Here is a 19,293-nt window from a genome sequence, read left to right on the forward strand (position 1 = left end):
CCAAGACTGGGGAAGTTGCCGAGGTCTTTGTCCCAATCGAGAGGTCTTCAATCCTCAAAACAGTCGGCGCCTCAACAGGTTTAGAAGAGACCTACGAACTCGAGATCTTCCCACACACAGCAGGGCAATCCGGACGAGGGCATCATCAACATGGCGTCTATTTCTCTCGGTGCGTTCCAGCTCTATTGGGCTTCCATTGTCCGAACATACAGCCCTCATCAGATCGAGTTCTTTGGCAGTCTTGCTGTTCAGCTGCTCTTCTTCTGGGTCCCTGCCATCGCCTATACCGCTCTCGACTACATCCTGCCCAGTTTCTCAGCTAGGCACAAACTGCAACCGGCACCAAAACAACCGACATGGAAAGAAATAAAACATTGCGCCTATATCGTCGGCCGGAACCAACTCATGAACACAGTATTTGCTCTCTTGATGCTGGCTAGATCCCACTACACCGGGAATCCCTCGAGCTTCCAAATCACAGAGACTCCTCCAACTCTCAACATCTTCCTCCGGGACTTTCTCATCAGTTGGATCGTGAGGGAGATCTCCTTCTACTACGTCCATCGACTGTTCCATACACCCCGATTCTACAAGATGATTCACAAAGTCCACCACGAATTCATCGCACCTGTTGCTCTGGCAGCGCAGTATGCCCATCCGATCGAGCAAGTGGTGGCAAACACCCTGCCCGTCGTCATGGCCCCTATCTTGTTGAGGACTCACATCTTGACATTCTGGGCATTTTTGAGCTGGCAGCTCATCGAGACGAGCACTGTGCACAGTGGCTATGACTTTTTCGGTGCCATCGCGAAGGGACATGATGTCCACCACGAGAAGTTTGTTGTCAACTACGGAGCGTACGGGTGGATGGACTGGCTGCATGGGACGGGCCCGAAGCAGAGGGCCATGTCGAAGAACAAGAGGAATTGAGATGGTGGCGGGTCAGCGGGAGCTGAAGCCTTTTGTGTTCTCCAACAATGACTTCGATCGTTGATGTCATTCGGATGAACAGACACAAATGAACATTTATCTTGAGATTGATCGGAGTTACATACGTCTGTGACCTCGGGGTAGGATGCACCGTCCGCCAAGCCCGCTACAAGACTGGCGATATCCAACAACCTGGTTTCCCTCAGCCCGCGATCACACCATCAGGACACGCCTCAAGGTGGCATTCCTCCGTGCTCGCCTAACTAGCCCTCTATAGGACGCAGTTTTATCCGCGAATTGTCTAGACAAGACGTAACGGGGAGCGGTGGATCATGTCACTCCGGGGGTTGACAGCGACCCTTGCAACCCGGGACGGAGGTTCCCCTTCCGACATTACAACATCTTGTGTACATACCTCAGGTGCAACGGCCCGGTGGCCGCTATAATAAGACATCGTGATACCCATCGCTTTTAAATGTTTTGGTTCCTGTTCTTCATCCATCCTTTGACGCCTGGCAGTTGATCAGAACTCCAGCAAAGACACGATGGTCAAGCTCCTCGACATCGGGCTCTTCGCCCTGGCCCTGGCCAGCAGCGCTGTTGCGAAGCCTTGCAAGCCTCGTGATGGCCCCGTGACCTACGAGGCCGAAGATGCCATCCTCACAGGCACCACCGTCGACACTGCTCAGGCAGGCTATACCGGCCGTGGCTACGTCACCGGCTTCGACGAGGGCTCCGACAAGATCACCTTCCAGATCAGCTCCGCCACCACTAAGCTCTACGACCTCTCCATCCGGTACGCCGCCATCTACGGTGACAAGCGCACCAACGTCGTCCTCAACAACGGTGCCGTCAGCGAGGTCTTCTTCCCCGCCGGTGACTCTTTTACTTCTGTCGCCGCCGGCCAGGTCCTCCTCAACGCCGGACAAAACACCATCGACATCGTCAACAACTGGGGATGGTACCTCATCGACTCCATCACCCTCACCCCCTCCGCCCCTCGCCCCCCCCACGACATCAACCCCAACCTCAACAACCCCAACGCCGACACCAACGCCAAGAAGCTCTACTCCTACCTCCGCTCCGTCTACGGCAACAAGATCATCTCTGGCCAGCAGGAGCTCCACCACGCCGAGTGGATCAGACAGCAAACCGGCAAGACTCCCGCGCTGGTGGCTGTCGATCTGATGGATTACTCTCCCTCCCGCGTCGAGCGTGGCACCACCAGCCATGCCGTCGAGGACGCCATCGCCCACCACAACGCAGGCGGTATCGTTTCTGTCCTCTGGCACTGGAACGCTCCCGTCGGTCTGTATGACACCGAAGAGAACAAGTGGTGGTCCGGCTTCTACACTCGGGCTACCGACTTTGACATTGCCGCCACGTTGGCCAACCCCCAGGGTGCGAACTACACTCTTCTCATCAGGGACATTGACGCGATTGCTGTCCAGCTCAAGAGGCTGGAGGCTGCTGGTGTTCCGGTCTTGTGGAGACCTCTTCACGAGGCGGAGGGTGGTTGGTTCTGGTGGGGAGCCAAGGGGCCGGAGCCGGCGAAGCAGCTTTGGGATATCTTGTATGAGCGTCTGACGGTGCACCATGGTTTGGATAATTTGATTTGGGTGTGGAATTCGATTTTGGAGGATTGGTATCCGGGTGATGATACGGTTGATATCTTGTCGGCGGATGTGTATGCGCAGGGTAATGGGGTAAGTTTTTGTCTCCGAACTGAAGATGGTATGGGATGATGCTGACATTTTGATAGCCCATGTCGACTCAGTACAACGAGTTGATCGCCCTCGGCAGGGACAAGAAGATGATTGCTGCTGCAGAGGTTGGCGCTGCCCCTTTGCCCGGCTTGTTGCAGGCTTACCAGGCCAACTGGCTGTGGTTTGCTGTTTGGGGTGATGACTTTATCAACAACCCCAGCTGGAACACGGTTGCTGTTCTCAACGAGATCTACAACAGCGACTATGTGTTGACGCTGGATGAGATTCAGGGGTGGAGGAATTAGTAACTTGAACAAAGACATCCGAGCTGCCAATCAGCTATGTACATACTGGTCTGTTCAATACAAGAATAAGCATCGCCACTTTAGGGATAGACAGTTGTCTGTTTCATGTTAGTGCAAGCCATTCAGCCGCGCCCAGAACACCTTTATGCAGGTCTATCACTTGGGCGCTGCCAACTGCTGATAGGTGTTACACACTCATGAGCGTACCATTTCTCACCACAGACCCCGCATTTTGTCTTCAACCTCAACAACGCTCTCCTCGTCAGCACACGCTGACAAAACCACAACATGGAGACTCTCAAGCCCTTCCTCGCCCCCCCTCTCAACCTCCCCACAACAACCCTCGTCCCCCTCGCTCTTCTCTTCCTGCTCACCACATTCATCATCATCCCCACTCTCATCCAATACCACCGCCTCTCTCACATCCCCGGCCCCCTCCTCAACTCCCTCACGTCTTTGGTGTACGCCCGGCGCACCCTCAAACCCGGTTCGGCTCAGTACGTCTATGACCTCTGCAGGCAATACGGCCCCCTGGTGCGCGTAACCCCCAACATTGTGGTGTTCTCCGACGCGGCCACATTCCGCTATGTGTGCTCCCACAAGGCAAAATACACAAAAGGGCTCTGGTTCGAGTTCTCCCGTTGGGATCTCAAAAGGTGGTCGTGCATCGCCATGCGAGACAATGAATCAAGAAAAGAGAGAAAAAACAAGCTCATTCCTGCTGTAAGCGCCCCATCCCCTCCTGACAAAACAAGATAAGAAGGGGGGAAGGGTAACAAAAGCAATCAGTGGTCCGGTGCTGGGTTAGCAGCGATGGAAAAGAGAGTCGATCGACAAGTCGGGGCTTTTATCGACTTGGTTGAGCGGAAGTATGTCTCGGGTGGTTCCGACACAAAACCAATGGAGTTTGGACACCGGGCGCAGTTTTTTACTCTGGATGTTGCCACGTCTGTGACGTTTGGACGGCCGTTTGGGTTTTTGGATAGGGACGGGGATGTGAACCGGTATTTGGAGATTACGGAGGTCATGCTGCCGATGTTTGGGGTTTTGGGGGCGCTGCCGCAGTTGGTGTATGCGATGCATACTTGGCCTTTGAGGAAGATGATGCCGGGGGCGGGGGATAAGGTGGGTTTTGGGGTTTTGATGAGGTGAGTTCCTCTGTCTAGGAAGGGGGAAAATGGGATGGTTGCTGATAAGGGGTTAGGTTTGCGGAGGAGGAGGTGAGGAAGCGGGTTGAGGGCGGTGCGGAAGAAAAGGGAGAGAGGGATTTGATAAGGAGTTATTTGGACAATGGTATTGAGGCGGAGGATGTGGTGCAGGAGTGTATCACGCTTGTGTGAGTGAGTCCCTCGACGTGAGCAGTACCGAGCTGATGAAGATAGTGTTGCTGGGTCTGAGACGACGTCCGTTGTCCTCCGCATGACGCTTCTTGCCCTGCTGACCACACCTGAAGCCTACCGTAAACTCCAGGCCGAGATCGACGCCTTCTTCAAGGAATCTGACTCTGAAGAAGTCATCAGCTACACCGACACCAAGGAGCTCAAGTATCTATGGGCAGTCATCCACGAGACGATGCGCATCTGGCCCAATGGTGCTGGGCTGAGCTTCAGTAAGCAAGTGCCTGATACGGGGGATACCATTCACGGCTATTATCTTCCCAAGGGGTATGTATGCTTTTCTTGACTGTCATGAAGCCTTTTATCCTAACGACTTCACCACAGAACCGAGATCGCACAATGCATGTTAGGGATCACCAGAGACAAAGCCTTATTCAGCCCAGATGTTGACATCTGGCGGCCTGAGCGTTGGTTAGAGGCAACTCCAGAACAACACGACGAGATGTGGGCAGCCGTGGAACTAGGCTTCAGCACAGGAAAGTATATCTGTCTGGGGAAACAGGTTGGGTTGATGGAACTTGGAAAGTGGTTCACCGAGGTATGTCTCTCTGACCAGGGTGACCATCAGTGGTCAGGATGATCCAGGGCTGCATTGCTAATGGTTAAACAGATCTTCCGACGCTACGATATTGCCCCTGTCAACAAAGCCTCACCGCTCAAGTTGGTGGATGGGGTTACTTGGTTGTCATCAGACTTCTGGATTAGACTCACGAGAAGAGATAAGCAACTGTAATGCCGGATTCCCACATAGCGCTTCATCGTGCCCAACCCGAAATCTGTCCTTCTATTATTTCACACTGCTTAATCAGGGAGTTAATGCAAGTAGCAGGCAATACCCAGCGTCTGACCTCTCGTGTAAGCCTCCTCCGATCACTCCACGTCTTCAATGTTCACTTCGGCCGTCTCCGCATCTTCCATCTCCACTTCCTCAACGACGTGTTGAGGGTTATAGTGATCGTTATGCCGGAATTTCCTCTCTAATGGTAGTCTCAGCACTTCAACTGGGCTAACAGAAATGAGTTCTTGTCGCTCTACCTACCTTCATCCGTTATTCTAGGGCCAGACATCCACTCTCTACCCCGCTTAATGGGAGAGAGAAAGCTACATCCCTAGTAGGGTACCCCTTCGGTGAACAGAACATTGATGCCAGGACACTTGCGTGAGAGGTAGTGCCCAGATGTGTGCTTTTGTCGAGGTCAAGATAAGTTCCAAGCTAATTTTCAGGGTCGCGGCGCCACTGGCGCTGTTCCCGAACGAGCTTTTCTCAAACTGGTTTCCAGAAAGCCTAATCTGGGGTGGCCTGACGACTTCTGCTCTTCGGATGAACCGAGACTCTCCTGAGTCTTCGGATTGTGGGAGCTGAAAAGCCGGATTTCATGGATGACCTTGCTTAGAAGTCCAGGGAGTTCGATATAATCTTTGGCTCTGGCAATTGCCAGCTCCTCCACGGTGTAGTTGCTCATACATAATCGGTGCGGCGGCACAAACAAGTCTATGCTGGGCTTAAACCACATGCACATGGCTAGGTACGTGCTTTTGGAGGCTTAGGTAGGTATGTGTTGAAGGGAAAGGGAAGCCGGGGACAGCAAAGTGGGAGATGTTGGATCCGCGTCTGATGCGTCAACGTGGAATGTTGAATTTGACTCTCTAAGGTTGCGAGAGAGATGGAATATTGATTGGTATAGCTGCTGGAAATTGGGACCGCGCTGCCTAAATATACTAGGTACATGGAGCTGTAAGAGGCGGAGCAGTGAGCAGAGGCAACAAAGTGAGCTACCCAAATGAGGGCAAAGAACCAAAGGAAACGGCCTGCAGTCAAGGCAAAAGTCAACAAAGCCTTCAAGTCAAGTTCTTGCTTATTTGCCAGCGGACTTAAGTGGGTTTCACTGGAAATCAAAATGCTTGCTGTGTAATAGATATGGCCAGCTATGCTCTCTCTTGACTCTACACGCAAATGGCCAAACACGAATAAAATCACAAGATACCTTAGGTACCTAGGTACAATGCCAATTTAGCACGCTTGTTCGGATCCAACAGAGTGTAAATAGACAGTTCCGCAGTATGCAATACAAGTCGCAATCGTTGGTATCTTAGCTATTGTGATTGAGATAAGCCATTTGTTGTACACTGTTTAGCTGTACCAAACCAGGATTGTTTAGAAGTGCCTTCAACCATTATCCCTTTCAGAGGTGCCGGATAGGGGTTCGTCACACCTGGGTATTACCTGGCACCTATTATGTGCCACACGTTAACAACTTTTAAAATAAATATCGATTTAGTCCTGATCCACGTACTTTACGAGGAACTTAGCGAAGATCGTAAATACAGTTTAAATAGTATTATAATTGTCATGGCACTGGCACAGCTGCCATGCCTTATTCTATCAACTGCTCTCACGGCCCCGCTTGCCTGGTCAGTCAGTGCTCGCGCCCTACCACACAGCCTGCACCTTGAAATCCCTGTAGGACTGACTGAGCAAGGCTTTCCTTTCCTTTTTACTTTCTTAGCTAGAATACAGTCAAATTAAGTGGTCATATTGTATCCTTGCCTCCTTGAAGCCTCGCTCGTGACAATAATTATCTCCGTTAAAGTAAACAGAGCGAGAATTAAACTCGTAATTTCGAACTGCTTTTGGGACGAAATTATCGATTCTAAATACCAGTCCGTAGACTAGTTTTAAGTACTTAAGTAAAGTACGGGTATTAAGTTTGGTTTATATATAAGCGGCTTAAATAGCAGTATGTTATTCTCGGTACTCCGCATAAACCGTTAGCTTTTTATTATGTCTTCGGATATTGTGACCTTCCGTCAGGATGGCTCGAAAAGAGACTCCCAGGGGAGCTCCTTTCGTAGGTGGGAGGCTCCGGAGGAGGCTCCCAGTGGCAGACTTAGTGAGGCCCTGGGACAGTTGCCAGATGAATGTCCTGTCGCGAAGGCCTTGCCAAGTCTCCGGCTTGTGGCTTCCGGAGGCGGAAGCCGGGGCAAGGACTCTAACGGAGAGTCCTCATGAAAAAGAAAGAGAAAAAGGAAAGGGGCGAGCACCCAACACAAAGGATATGAACTGTGTGATATGGTGAATACTAGGGAGTCTCTCGAGAAAGCTCCAGGTAGAGGTTTTATAGATAGCTACGGAGGGTCCCTGACCCGCATGTGCTCCTCCATGTGAAGCTCGCAGGCTCATAACATCGAATCTATAAGAGCTTTTTAAATAACGAGAACTTTTAATATCGACGGCGGTCAGCTTTTTACGAAGTATTTAGTGCGTTTGGGGGTAAATATATAGGTCCTAATACCTTTACAAAATCAACCTTTAGTGCGTTTAAACGCGTCCTAATCTTTGGAACGTTTAAGCCTAACAGTCGAACCGGTAGTTATTATAGCGGGTATCTTATTAATCGTTGAATTCAAGGTCGGTGTAGTTGTAGAATAGCTACAAAACTATATCTTGTACGATACTTTAACTGCAAATTATTAGGGGGTCTAAAAAGGTGTCAATTCTGGTGTTGTGAGAGCGTGAGTTGCCTGGGTGGCTGGGAAACGCCGAATCCAGTGGCTCAGGTCCCACTGGCAAGATATTAATTCCTTAACAGTGGGCCTCATTGACTAACCTGACACCACGCAGTATGAAAATCATTTTCAACCAAAGCTGAAAATAAGTTTGTTAGAGTGAAAAGTGGGATAGGGTGTCACTCATTAGCCACGCGCCCTGCAAGCGAGTCCGAGAACGGCAAAAAATTTCCCTTGACACAACAATACATGGCTGCGTAGTTATCTGGTAATTTTCTATCTTCTGAGGTATAGTCGTGGCGGCCATCATGCGTCGAAGCTCCCTTGCAATGCCTGTAATGATACCTATCTATCTTTTGAGGTGATTTTAACTATTTGGAATGCCATTCTGCTATCTGCGGAGGCCCGATAGCTGCCTTTGGTGACTTGTTGACTATTTTCGAGGGTTCTTAGTGGTTGTCGAGGGTTCTTTGGCTGGTACCTACCTTTTGAAACCATGGGTATCTCCATTACTTTTAGGTCATATGGACAGTCTCGCGGTGGGCATGATTTCGAAAAACATAACTGCGACAATCGATGCTCTCATCGTGATTCCTAATCTCTATTAATATACCACATAGGTAGGTACTGAACCCACCCTGGTGAATTAACTTGCACTTAAAACACGCAAGCCCAAGTCTACATAACCCGTTTGTGATTTAGAGATAGTTTCTGTGTCATCTGGCTACCTATGTATGTTGCTGCTCTGCCCTTTTAGCCTTCTTGGATTCATCCAGACTTCCTTGCCGGGCATGCTCATTTCTTCCATCATGGCCGTACTAAACCTCCCGTCACTTCAAACTCTCCAGAAGCCTTCTCTTTTGACCGAGTATAAACCGAACTCCGTTCTACGAATCCGTCGCTCGGAACAAACCCATGACGTTCAATTGTCCTGAAGAGGAGCTGGGCTATCACCATATTCGAAGTCCTCCCTTTGCTTTTCCCATTCGAAATAGCAAGAAGCTAGCAGCGCAGACACCACTCCACCGTCCTTGAGCAGTGTTTGAATCATCCTCACGATGGCGCGAAGGTTATCTGAATAAAGAGCTGCAGGCATGAGGTACCTATAATCCCACCGACCTTGTTCATTCAGCTTCTTAGGCACCTTCGGCAAAATTTCCCGTGGAAGAAGGTCTCGAAGTTGATTGTAAAGAGCACATGGCTTTTTTTCCTCTTCGGCTCTTTCCTGTGGATCCAACTCCAAACGGCGTCTCATCTCGACCCGAACGAGGTGAAAGATCTCCATCAAAGAGTAAGAGCGGGTAGATAAGGCGCGTCCATGCTTCTTGAGCTCTTGAATGAGGATTAGTGTTTTCTTGGCAGTGGTGAGCTGTGTAAGTTGTTCTGCTGAAGCTCCATGAAGACGTGCGGTTGCAATGAGTGACTCGACGTATTTGATCAACGTACAGGGATCATGGCGTAACGCTGACAATTTCATAACGTTACTACCATTCTAAATACAGTTGAGATACAACGGGATCATAGCCTAGTAAAGGTATTCCGTGTATTCGAGTTATGTGCATGGAGCCTGGAAATCTATCGCCCGCAGGACGCACCATCCAGCGAGTGAAGCACGATCAACATCAAGAAGGCAATTGATTGGACTTCGAAGTGTAAAGGACACCACCTTTGACCTCTTCCAGCTTGTTCCACTTCGGTGTGCTTGTCGACAAAGTAACCCCACTCGGAAATTGATAGTCCTTTCATCGCAATCGATGAATTGTGGCTCAGCCCGTTGGGCTTCTGTTATCGACGTACACATCATTCTCGTGCCGCCCAAGTCATAGCCAACAATCCTGTGATGTGCTGTACTTCGGTTCTGCTTCTTGGTGTAAGCTTTCTTGAAGCTGTGGCCATACCCTCTGAAGCCCTGGATGGTGTCTGTCGGCTGGATACTATGTGTGTGTATAGTGCAGTCTTAGTACTGGCAATTTTGACTTGGATCTGGAAGGGGTTTTTGGAGAGCTGAACGAGATATTTCGGCGATAATTTGAAAATTCATAACGCAAGTTTGGTCAAGCCGTACAATGCAATCGCTACGATAACGAAAGCTTGAGGAGACGTGTCTTGAGAAATCTGGACCTGGCAGGATTGAAAAGCATAATTACAACAAACACAGGGCAGCAACGCCATGGTCACGTCTATTAGACTCCAGCACATGGTTTGTCACAAATGAGACCGGTTGCAGTTGCAGTATGAGAGCGTATCTGCGTGCAGAGCCGGGCACGCAAATCAACACCCGGCGCGGCTCCTTGACGAGGCTGTTATTCATTTGCCGACTTGGCGCAGTAATGGAGAAAGGAATGGCAAATGGTGCACTGTGTTATGCACAACATGGATTGCAACTCTTTGATCAGCCAACCAAACCGGTGTCTTGCCTGGGACCGCGAGGACCGTGACCCTGCTTGAGACAAAGGAGCTTCTCACACCAACATCATAACAAACCTGACGTACGGTACAACGCTCTACTATCACTACATTAAGTTTTGTTGTATCCATGGCCTTTGCCCCAAGCAAGCATAATTGAAGACATGCTCGTGACCAAAGCCTATTGGCTACCAGAAGTGCAAAGTGGTGGCACCCCTTAGGAGAAAGAAAGTCAGAGAGGCGGAGTACAAAAACGAATAATCCAATGAGTCAGATGCAGACTCGGATGCAGACTCGGATGCAGACTCGGATGCAGAGTCGGATTCGGATTCGGAGTCGGAGCCGGAGCGGAGTCGGCTATGTCGTCGATTAGCCAGTCAGCCGCGCGGCAGCCTGACCTTTTCAGTTCAGTGAATCGGAGTCCCGTTTCCGGCGTGCTGGCCGATCAACACCCTCGATCTCGCATAACTTACCGGGGGCTCCAGAGACACGGGAGAGGTACAGCAATCTGCATCTCATGTCGACGGCCTTCTGTGCGCTGTCGCCGTCGCAAAAAGAATCATGCCGATGCCCCGCCCCCGCCAGTTGAAAGACCTGTGCCGCTTGTCCTTGCTCCCCCCCCCCCCCAACATCTTGCTCCAACGTCTGCTACTCAAACTCTCGGCTCCATAAACACATTCCGTTTCGTGCCTTACGTCATTGACTCATCGTTTCGATACACTATACCACGAAAATGGGCGTCCAAGACATCACAAATCCCTTGTTCAGGGACAAGTCCTCGGCGAGCGTCATCACGGCAGCCCTGTTGAGCTCTTCCGTGGTTGTGCTCGTTGTTGCCTTCTTCCGTTTCCTACGTTCCCGTTCATCGTCGCAGAGGTTCATCGCGGAAAACAATTGTAAACCAGCACCAGCATGGCCTCAGAAGGACCCCTTCTTCGCTCTGGACTTCATACTCGAGGGCTTCCGGCACTTCCGCCAGAAGACATACCTTGATCTCTGGAGGAAGTACTACGCCGATTTGGGCCCGACCTTCACCCTCCGGATGCGGGGCGTGCAATACGTCAACACGATCGACCCGGAAAACATCAAAACGATACTAGCATCGCGCTTCCATGACTACAGCCTGTCGGAACGGGTTGAGATCATGGGGCCGCTGCTGGGACGCGGCATCTTTGTGACGGACGGCGACGAGTGGGCGCACAGCCGCGCCCTCTTGCGCCCCAACTTTGCCAGGGACCACGTCGCCGACCTGGGCATGATTGACCGGCACTTTGGCGACCTGATGGCGCTGCTGCGCCCGCACGCGGCGGCCGGGTCCGCCGTTGACCTACAGCCGCTCTTCATGCGGCTGACGCTGGACACGGCCACCGAGTTCCTCTTCAACAAGTCGACGCGCACGCTCTCGCTCGAGCACGCGCGGCCCGCCGAACACGCATTCGGGGACGCCTTCCAGCTCTCGCTCGACGAGATGGGCCTCGTACTCCGATTGGGGCCTTTCCGCTGGCTCCGCCGCCAGAGCCGCGAGATCACGGATGCGCATAAGTTGTGTCGTGCCTATGTGGACCGTTTCGTCGACGAGGCCTGGGCGCTGAAGCAAGGGGGAGAGAAGACGGACAACAGGACCTACTTCCTCAAGGAGCTCGTCGAGAGCACCAACAACAAGGAAAAGGTCCGCGACGAGCTCCTCAACATCCTGATCGCCGGTCGGGATACGGTGGCAAGCCTTCTCGGGAGTCTCTTGCGCGTTCTGTCTCAACGTCCCGAGATATGGGCCAAAGTGCGAGCCGAGGTCGCCCAGTTTGAAGGGAAACTGCCGCGCTACGATCAGCTGCGCAACCTCAAGTATGCAAAGTATTGCATCAACGAAGGTAAGAGCCGCCGGACCCGCTGCTTGCTGCATTACCTTGTAAACTTGCCCCTTGATGAGCACTGCTAACACCATCAAAGCCCTTCGTCTTTGGCCAGCCGTCCCACTAAACAGCCGCCTTGCCGTCCGCGAAACTGTGCTCCCACGCGGCGGCGGGCCCAACGGAGACGACCCCGTCTACGTGCCCAAGGGTGGTCTCGTCAACTACTCCGTGTATGCCATGCACCGGCGAACCGACTTCTTTGGCGCCGACGCCGGCGAGTTCCGGCCCGAGCGATGGGAAGGCCAGATTTACAGCTGGGTGAGTTGGAGTCAGGATTCTGCACGAGCATAAGTAGAGATGAAGTAACTGACAAGTCCAAACAAGCAATACCTCCCCTTCAATGGCGGGCCACGCATCTGCCTCGGCCAGCAGTACGCGCTGACCGAGATGCTCGTTGTGCTTGTCCGCTTTGCCCAAGAGTTCAGCCACATCGAGAGCAGCGACCCCACGCCGTGGCAGGAGGAATTGCACTTGACGGTACGGCCGGCTAACGGCGTGCTGGTTACACTCACGCTTGCAAAGCCTGCTTAGAGGTTCCAACAATAATGAGTCTGGCTGAGGATACGTCCGGAGGGATAATTAGTGGGTTCTCAACGCAGGGGGACCGGCTATCCAATGTTTATTATATGATAATCATGATGATGCTTGAAGAGGCCCTTTCGACGATCCAGGCCCCGTCTTGCCTTGACAAAGCTTAGAACCTGATTGATCACCACCACTCAAGGGGAACAATTACTAGTTTGGATTTTGCTCAAGCGGGAAGGTCACATACTGGTCACAGAGTGAAATTTGCCTTTAGACAACAATGAGGCTGGTGTGACAAGGGCTGTAATATCAGGGCTTGGAACTCATGGTTCAATTCAGGCTAATAATCTTCAATGGCCTCGAAGAGCGTGATACTGAAAGAAGAAGAAGAAATACAGTCTTGGTGATCCTGAATGTATATTTTATCCTTCCTTGCCTGGCCCGTGCCCTTGTTGGCCTCAGGCCGCTGCCAGGTCCTCCAATATCCTACAGGGCCAGTGGGCTTTCTTTGATAACCGCCATGCCTTCTGATTGTCTGCCTCACTTTGACCAGTGGTTCTAGCGTGCAGTTACCCCTCCTTGCGGTGGTATCGACAGTGTTGTTGGTCGTGGTTGCGGGTGGTTGGCTTTTGCCGTGTGACAGCTGGCAAAATGGAGAGTGTCAGGGGAAGATGCTCGTGAAAAGTGGGTGGGACAATTAAATGGGAGAGTATTTACAGTATAAATGAAAGATGTTGTATGAGTCTTTTCCTAAAGTTCCATTTTACAAGTACCGAATCATTGGGTGTCCTTGAAGACCTTTGGGGTATGTCTTATTAGACCCCCCCCACCCCCCCCTGAATAATGAACAAAGAATTATGACTCTTCCACTATTATCGCAGAGGGGATTAAAGATGAAACGCGTAGCCTCCCACGGAGTTGCTTACCTATGCTGCAGGCGCGGCCGCCTAACTGCCCGGTTACCTCCTTGGATAGGTAACCAATTGGGAGACTTCCAGTTATCTGGAAGTTACACTCATGTCAAGATGCGGCCTGGAGGAGACGATACAACTCGGATCCTGTCGCCTTGATACCTACCTACTTACCTACCTAGGTGCATGGTCCGGAAGCAGAAGGTGAAAAGCTTGTATCGGGGCCCCTCTAACTCGCTTGCTCTAAATTGCTCCGCACACCGAACTCGCTGGAGGGACGGGGCAGTCGTGGTCGCTGTGTGATTCCTATAGAGCACCTAGGTGTGGAGTAGGGATTTTACTGTGGAATTGCCACAGCGCGGGGAAGCGTATAGTGGGTCTATGACAAGTTCCACATTGTAAGACAAAATACCTACCCACGAGTGAATGATTAAATGAAATTAAACGTGTAGAAAGGGCGTCCAGTGATCCTAGTCGACACACCATGGATGGGGTTGGTTTCAAGGTAGCAATGGTAATAAAACTCTTACAAAACAAGCAGGTAAAAGGGGAGCTAGTTTTGTGAGAACCAACTAAAGACCCGATGTCAATCAAATAATTGGTGACAATCACAAAACAGAAGCTATCTTGGTATTGTTCAAGTTGAAGTTGTCAACCCCAGCCTCCGCCTCAACCATATCCCAGACCTTGTCAATCCTTTTTACCACATTTCCCGACAGCGGACCTTTCCCAAGCGCAACAAGAGTCTGGCGCAGTTGCTCCAGCGTCCTCGCCCCGATGACCATCCCATCTCCCCTCCCGGCCTGCAGCGCGCTATGGTATGCCACCCACCGGTAGGCTAACTCGGCCTTTGGAATCCCGCTTTCCGTGCTGATCCTATCCCAGTAGTCCAACGCCGCGAGGAACGCGGGCTTCTTGTACAATGTCACATAGAGCCCACCGATGGGGTTGCTCGGATCGAACCGGCCCACGGGGCCATCATCAAAGTCCCTCGGGGATTTGGTCAAAAACCCACCGGCAAGTGGGGAGTACGCGTTGAAAGACATGCCGTGCTTCCGCAGCACGGGGAAGAGGTGGGCCTCCTGCTTCCGGGCGATGAGCGAGTAGTTGCCCTGGTAGACCGTGGGCAGCACGAAACCCCTGGCTTTGGCGATGCGGACCACTTCCTCGACTTCGATTGGTAGGAAGTTGGAGAGGCCGAAGCGCTTGAAACCGCCTTGGAGGAACAGCTCGTTGATTCCATCGAGGGTTTCCTCGAACGGGGTGTTGCGATCGGGGGCGTGGAGGTAATAAACATCTACCTGGAGGGGAGGGGGGTTCTATCAGTCCCTTGTCGGTGTGGCAAGTGGCACCTGCACCCACCCCGTCTTACTTGGTCTGTTTGCAGCATGTGGAAACTCGTCTTGGCCACTGATAAAATGTTGTCCTTGGTAGCAGAGGTGTTGTTACCAAAGCCGCCAGGATGTTTGGTGTCGATGGAGAATCTGGCTGTGGCGCCTCTTCTCCCGAGAAGCTCCTCGCTGGACCCGTAGATGCGCGCCGTGTCGATTTTGTTGACGCCAAATTCTTCGAGCAAGTCGAGGACTTTGGGGCCGTCGACTTTACGTCGCCAACTCCCTCCTCCGGCCCCGTAAATGATGTTGATGCACGACATGATGACAGAGGAGGGTTGTTGATGGTCTTGATTCGCCGCTCAGAGATCATGCACGCGGAGTGACGAGCAACGTGAGGAAGTGTCAGAATAAGTGGTGGTGGAACCATCCATGTGTTGCATTATTGTTTTCTGGGCGTTTCTGTTACGGCACAGACTGCCAAGACCTCTCAATGGCTTGTGGGGGCTTACATACGTCAGGTCATGTGACTAGCTGGTTTGTGCGTGACGACCACCCCGCGCACAACGCCACCAATTCGGTCACTGCATTCTAGTTCAGTTCCCCACCAACAATACAACACAACTCGGTAGTAATTGCCGCAGTATTTCTCTTTTATTTACACCGTACCGTGACGGTTTCCATGTTATATCTACTCAGCAAGCTTGGAGACTAGAGTCACAATAGCGTAGAGCCGCATTCTAATGATTGGAAAAGTCGAGAGGGGAGCTCATCTGGATGAAGCTCTGCTGGCGATGGCAAAAGGGAGCTATGCGGCACTGAGCAAGACCAAAGTGTTGTGTGCCACTCTGAGCGGGACCAACGGGTCTGGGACCAACGGGCCCGTTATCGAATATTAACAATAACAGTGCACACCGCCTGTTCAAAGCAGTAAGGGGTAATTCGCGCGTCGAGATCAAATAGTTTCATCCCCGGTTTGAGCCAGGCAGATGGAGCGGACTGCAGTATTCATTGGGACGTAGGCTGGGTGTGGAACCTTTTGGTCCAACGACCAAATGAAGTGCTAACCGCCTTCCTAATTGACACTCATTTTCCTCCAATCGCTGGAAGTTGTGGAGACCCTGCAATGATGGCAAGATTACGACTGCCACATTACACTATAGGGGGGATGGCGACCGGCGCCCTTGAAACTCTTAGAGGTTTGAGATTCCATAGGGTACATGATCTAAAAAAAAGTAGTGAACGTTTTCTTTTGGTAATATGGGATTCAGTATAAGCACACACTGTTTCCTGAGGATGGCTCGTGGGCCTTACCAAACAACATTGAAGATGAACAATGCTTCATTTAATAGTCTAGCCAATAAGACTCCGTACCAGTTGTCCAACTCAGCCAAGACTGACCGCATGGCCTTTCATGAGTCAAGAGATTCGATGCTACACGTGTAGAGTAGATGCTACAACACTTCCTGCAGGGCTGGGGGCTAGGCAACCTTTCGTGGTGCCAATGTTTCTTGCCTTCGGTAAGCAGTTACTCCATCACTTGACACCCATATGTACTGCCAAGGCCATAGACAACAATATGGAAGGACATGATTAGTGCAGGTACGGAATACCCTCGCCACCAATGCAACCTAGATGAGGCCCCGGCAGCTAGTCGAGAACGTATCGAGAAACCGATGCAGAAGCTCTGTGCAGCAGCCTTTAGCGTACTAATAATTATGTTCCTGCAATGACAAAGCGACGCTCGGGTCCGATGTCCGAGGTAGGGTTAAATGCGATCCTGGTCCAGCTAAGAAAGCTTCGCTGAGATCCCGGCCGATCAGATTACTGGATTTACCCCGCGTGTTACCCTTCGGACGGCACAGTCGCTCTTTCAATGGCACAGTCGCTCCTTTCAGTACGAACAAATAGGTCCAAAAACATATAAGCCACTCTTCCCGATACAACAACCTAGAACCTTCGCTACCTACTTATCCGTTCCGTTAGAATCGACTCCCAGCGCTTGGCTACTTACCTTTATGTCATAATCCTGGACCCTATTTTGTCTCACCACTCTTCATGCAGGCGGCACAGCCAGCATCAGCAGCCCAGCTCTGTCAGCCGCTCAGTAACGCCGACAGCATGCAGCCCTCCCGGCTAACACCAGGTGCTGGGTCACCTTCGCCGGCACCAGGATGGCAAAGGCAGCCGCCACAGTCTCTGGAGATGCGCATAAACCCGTCCTGGCGACGATCGGCCTGCGACCGCTGTCGCACGCAGAAGTTAAGGTGCGTGCGCGCCAAGGAAAACGACACCTCGAGGCCCTGCACACGGTGCCTGCGCATCCGATGTCCGTGTTTCACCAGCTCAGCCAAGCCTCCCGGGAGAGGTTCTGGCAGACTACCTCCGGCGCCAGCGCAGTCTGCGTCCTCGACTGAGGTAGGGTCGGATGCGGCACCGCCGGCGAACACATCGACCTCCGACAGGAGGAAAGCGACAGTGACCCGGCGACGGGCGAGCGGGGATGTCTCGCTTGAGCCGGAACAGACCTCGCCCGTGTCAATGGGGATGGGAATGGGGTGGCCATTTAACCAGGACGAAGACCAAAATGAAGAGGCTGGAGTCTTTGACGATGGCGGCATGTTTATGCTGACGCCATCCGAGCAGTACCAGCCCATCGACTTCTTCGACTTTCTAGTCGACAAGGGTTCGAGTGGATTCGATTCCGTCGCCAGCGTTCCCCTAGACGTCCACATGAGACCCCGGGCAGCTTCACTATCCCGCTTCCGCCCCGTCACGCAAGCCCTGCCGCCCCTTCCAACCTTCAACTCCACCTTGTCGCCGTCCGAGTTCCATTTTCAAGGGGAGCGAGACGACGAGCCCGAAAGTGCTGTTGATATTTCGGTTGATGAAGATCAAGCTTGCATGCCCTCTCAGACCCCGAACCCGGCGGTTCAACATTCCCCGGGAGTTTTGCTTGCGCGGCTCCTCGAATCCCTGTCGGTACAGCTGGTCCGGCTCAATACGGAACCCTGGGACCTAGGAGTGCTAAGCGTGACAGGCTCGATCGCGAACTCGGGCGAACTCAATCTACTTGAAGCGGAGGCGCTCGCTAACGATGAGCACACCTTCAATCCGCTGTTTTCCATCCTCGTCAGCACGGAGAACTTACTCGATATTTGCAAAATGTTCATGGCACCCGAGAGCAGTGGAGGGTCCGACGAAGCCTCCACGGCGACATCAGTGGCCGCAGGTTCAGCAAGCCGCTCGGGGTCGAAGAGACGGGTGCTCTCCATGCACGAGGCAAACGAGAGCCGTAGCATCCAAAGCGCAGCCAAGCGAACGTGGAGGCCGAACAGTGCCATATCGTCGCTTCCATTCCCCTTCTCTCCCCCCTGCTCCTCCTCCTCCTCGTCTTCGGGCTCAAACAGAAGGAAGTCATGGCCTACCTCCTCCTCCGTACCGGGGATGCCGACCGGCCAGACGACCATCACCGCCGCCCAACTGCTGACCGTGGTCTCGTGCTATCTTCAAGTGGTCACAATCTACAACGACATATTCTCACACCTCCTCTTCAAGCTCGCCTTGCCACCACCGTCACCGTCGCCTTCTACACAGCCCCTGGGGACCAATAATACTGGCCCCATCCCCGCCGGGATAAACGTGACACCCACATCGCGGCAGCAGCGACACTCACACAACCATTACACACAACAGGCCCAGTCCGCCACTCATGGTCGTGCGCCAATGGTGCACAGGCTGGTCCTGGCGGGGTACTCGGTGCTGTTGAACTCAGGACTGCGGATGCGGCTGTTGGTGGAGGTGGTGGAGCATCAGTTCGAGCAGATCGAGCGCGCGCTGGGCCTGCCCGGCCAGTACTGCGTGTCCGCAAGTCACCACCAGCAGGCTCAGCAACAGCACAGGGACATTGGTGGAGGAGGGCAGGGGCTCCTCGCCGGGCGGGAGGTGGCGACACTGCTAGAAGCCGTCATGGAAGGTGCCGATGCTGACGGAAATGCCAACGCTGGCCGTGACAGCATGGGAGTCGTCGCGTCGCTGCGGGAAAGCCTTGGGAAAGCGCAGCGAGTGCGGAGCCGGGGGGACTAAGGGGGTTAAACAGACACAAGGGAACTATAGACGAGTACGAATTCTTCTTACTTGCTACAAGAAATAAGGTGAAATAAAAACCAAGAGCCCGAGCAGCTGAGTTTCCAGGATAGATATTGGAAACATAAGCACGATTAAATACAACGAATATTTACAATAAAAGTCATTAAACTTGTTAAAATAAGCCCTAGGCCAATTATAAAACCACATTTAACAAGTACACCATCCAACGGTAAAAAGGTGAAAAAGGGCTATTTATAAGGGCATTAATCGTGACTA

General features: G+C 52.2%; 6 protein-coding genes across 6 annotated transcripts; 5 read left to right on the forward strand and 1 right to left on the reverse strand.

The window, feature by feature from the left end:
• Nucleotides 1-150: 150 nt before the first annotated feature.
• On the forward strand, nt 151-930 carry QC764_501960 (uncharacterized protein; the record flags this gene model as incomplete). Its single annotated transcript, XM_062947456.1, has 1 exon — nt 151-930. The coding sequence occupies one exon, from the start codon at nt 151-153 to the stop codon at nt 928-930; it is 780 nt and encodes a 259-aa protein (XP_062798488.1).
• A 545-nt stretch (nt 931-1,475) lies between these two features.
• Nucleotides 1,476-3,064, forward strand: MAN26A (Mannan endo-1,4-beta-mannosidase man26A; the record flags this gene model as incomplete). The annotated part of the gene is made up of 2 exons (XM_062947455.1): nt 1,476-2,636; nt 2,693-3,064. The coding sequence occupies 2 exons, from the start codon at nt 1,476-1,478 to the stop codon at nt 2,939-2,941; spliced, it is 1,410 nt and encodes a 469-aa protein (XP_062798489.1). The 3' UTR covers nt 2,942-3,064.
• Nucleotides 3,065-3,141: 77 nt separating this feature from the next.
• Nucleotides 3,142-5,133, forward strand: QC764_501940 (uncharacterized protein). The gene is made up of 6 exons (XM_062947454.1): nt 3,142-3,664; nt 3,731-4,089; nt 4,146-4,277; nt 4,324-4,605; nt 4,663-4,876; nt 4,949-5,133. Exons 1-6 carry the CDS (start codon nt 3,230-3,232, stop codon nt 5,069-5,071), a joined length of 1,545 nt encoding a protein of 514 aa, XP_062798490.1. The 5' UTR covers nt 3,142-3,229; the 3' UTR covers nt 5,072-5,133.
• Nucleotides 5,134-10,598: 5,465 nt separating this feature from the next.
• Nucleotides 10,599-12,976, forward strand: QC764_000160 (uncharacterized protein). Its single transcript, XM_062939710.1, has 3 exons — nt 10,599-12,119; nt 12,199-12,419; nt 12,486-12,976. Exons 1-3 carry the CDS (start codon nt 10,985-10,987, stop codon nt 12,690-12,692), a joined length of 1,563 nt encoding a protein of 520 aa, XP_062798491.1. The 5' UTR covers nt 10,599-10,984; the 3' UTR covers nt 12,693-12,976.
• A 1,092-nt stretch (nt 12,977-14,068) lies between these two features.
• QC764_000170 (uncharacterized protein) lies at nt 14,069-15,300 on the reverse strand. The gene is made up of 2 exons (XM_062939711.1): nt 14,970-15,300; nt 14,069-14,898 (listed from the first exon to the last, which is right to left on the reverse strand). The coding sequence occupies exons 1-2, from the start codon at nt 15,249-15,251 to the stop codon at nt 14,206-14,208; spliced, it is 975 nt and encodes a 324-aa protein (XP_062798492.1). The 5' UTR covers nt 15,252-15,300; the 3' UTR covers nt 14,069-14,205.
• A 1,686-nt stretch (nt 15,301-16,986) lies between these two features.
• Nucleotides 16,987-19,014, forward strand: QC764_000180 (uncharacterized protein; the record flags this gene model as incomplete). The annotated part of the gene is made up of 1 exon (XM_062939713.1): nt 16,987-19,014. The coding sequence occupies one exon, from the start codon at nt 16,987-16,989 to the stop codon at nt 19,012-19,014; it is 2,028 nt and encodes a 675-aa protein (XP_062798493.1).
• Between the last annotated feature and the right edge of the window lie 279 nt (nt 19,015-19,293).

The sequence above is a fragment of the Podospora pseudoanserina genome, chromosome 5, assembly GCF_035222485.1.
Source record: "Podospora pseudoanserina strain CBS 124.78 chromosome 5, whole genome shotgun sequence".
Classification (NCBI taxonomy): domain Eukaryota; kingdom Fungi; phylum Ascomycota; class Sordariomycetes; order Sordariales; family Podosporaceae; genus Podospora; species Podospora pseudoanserina.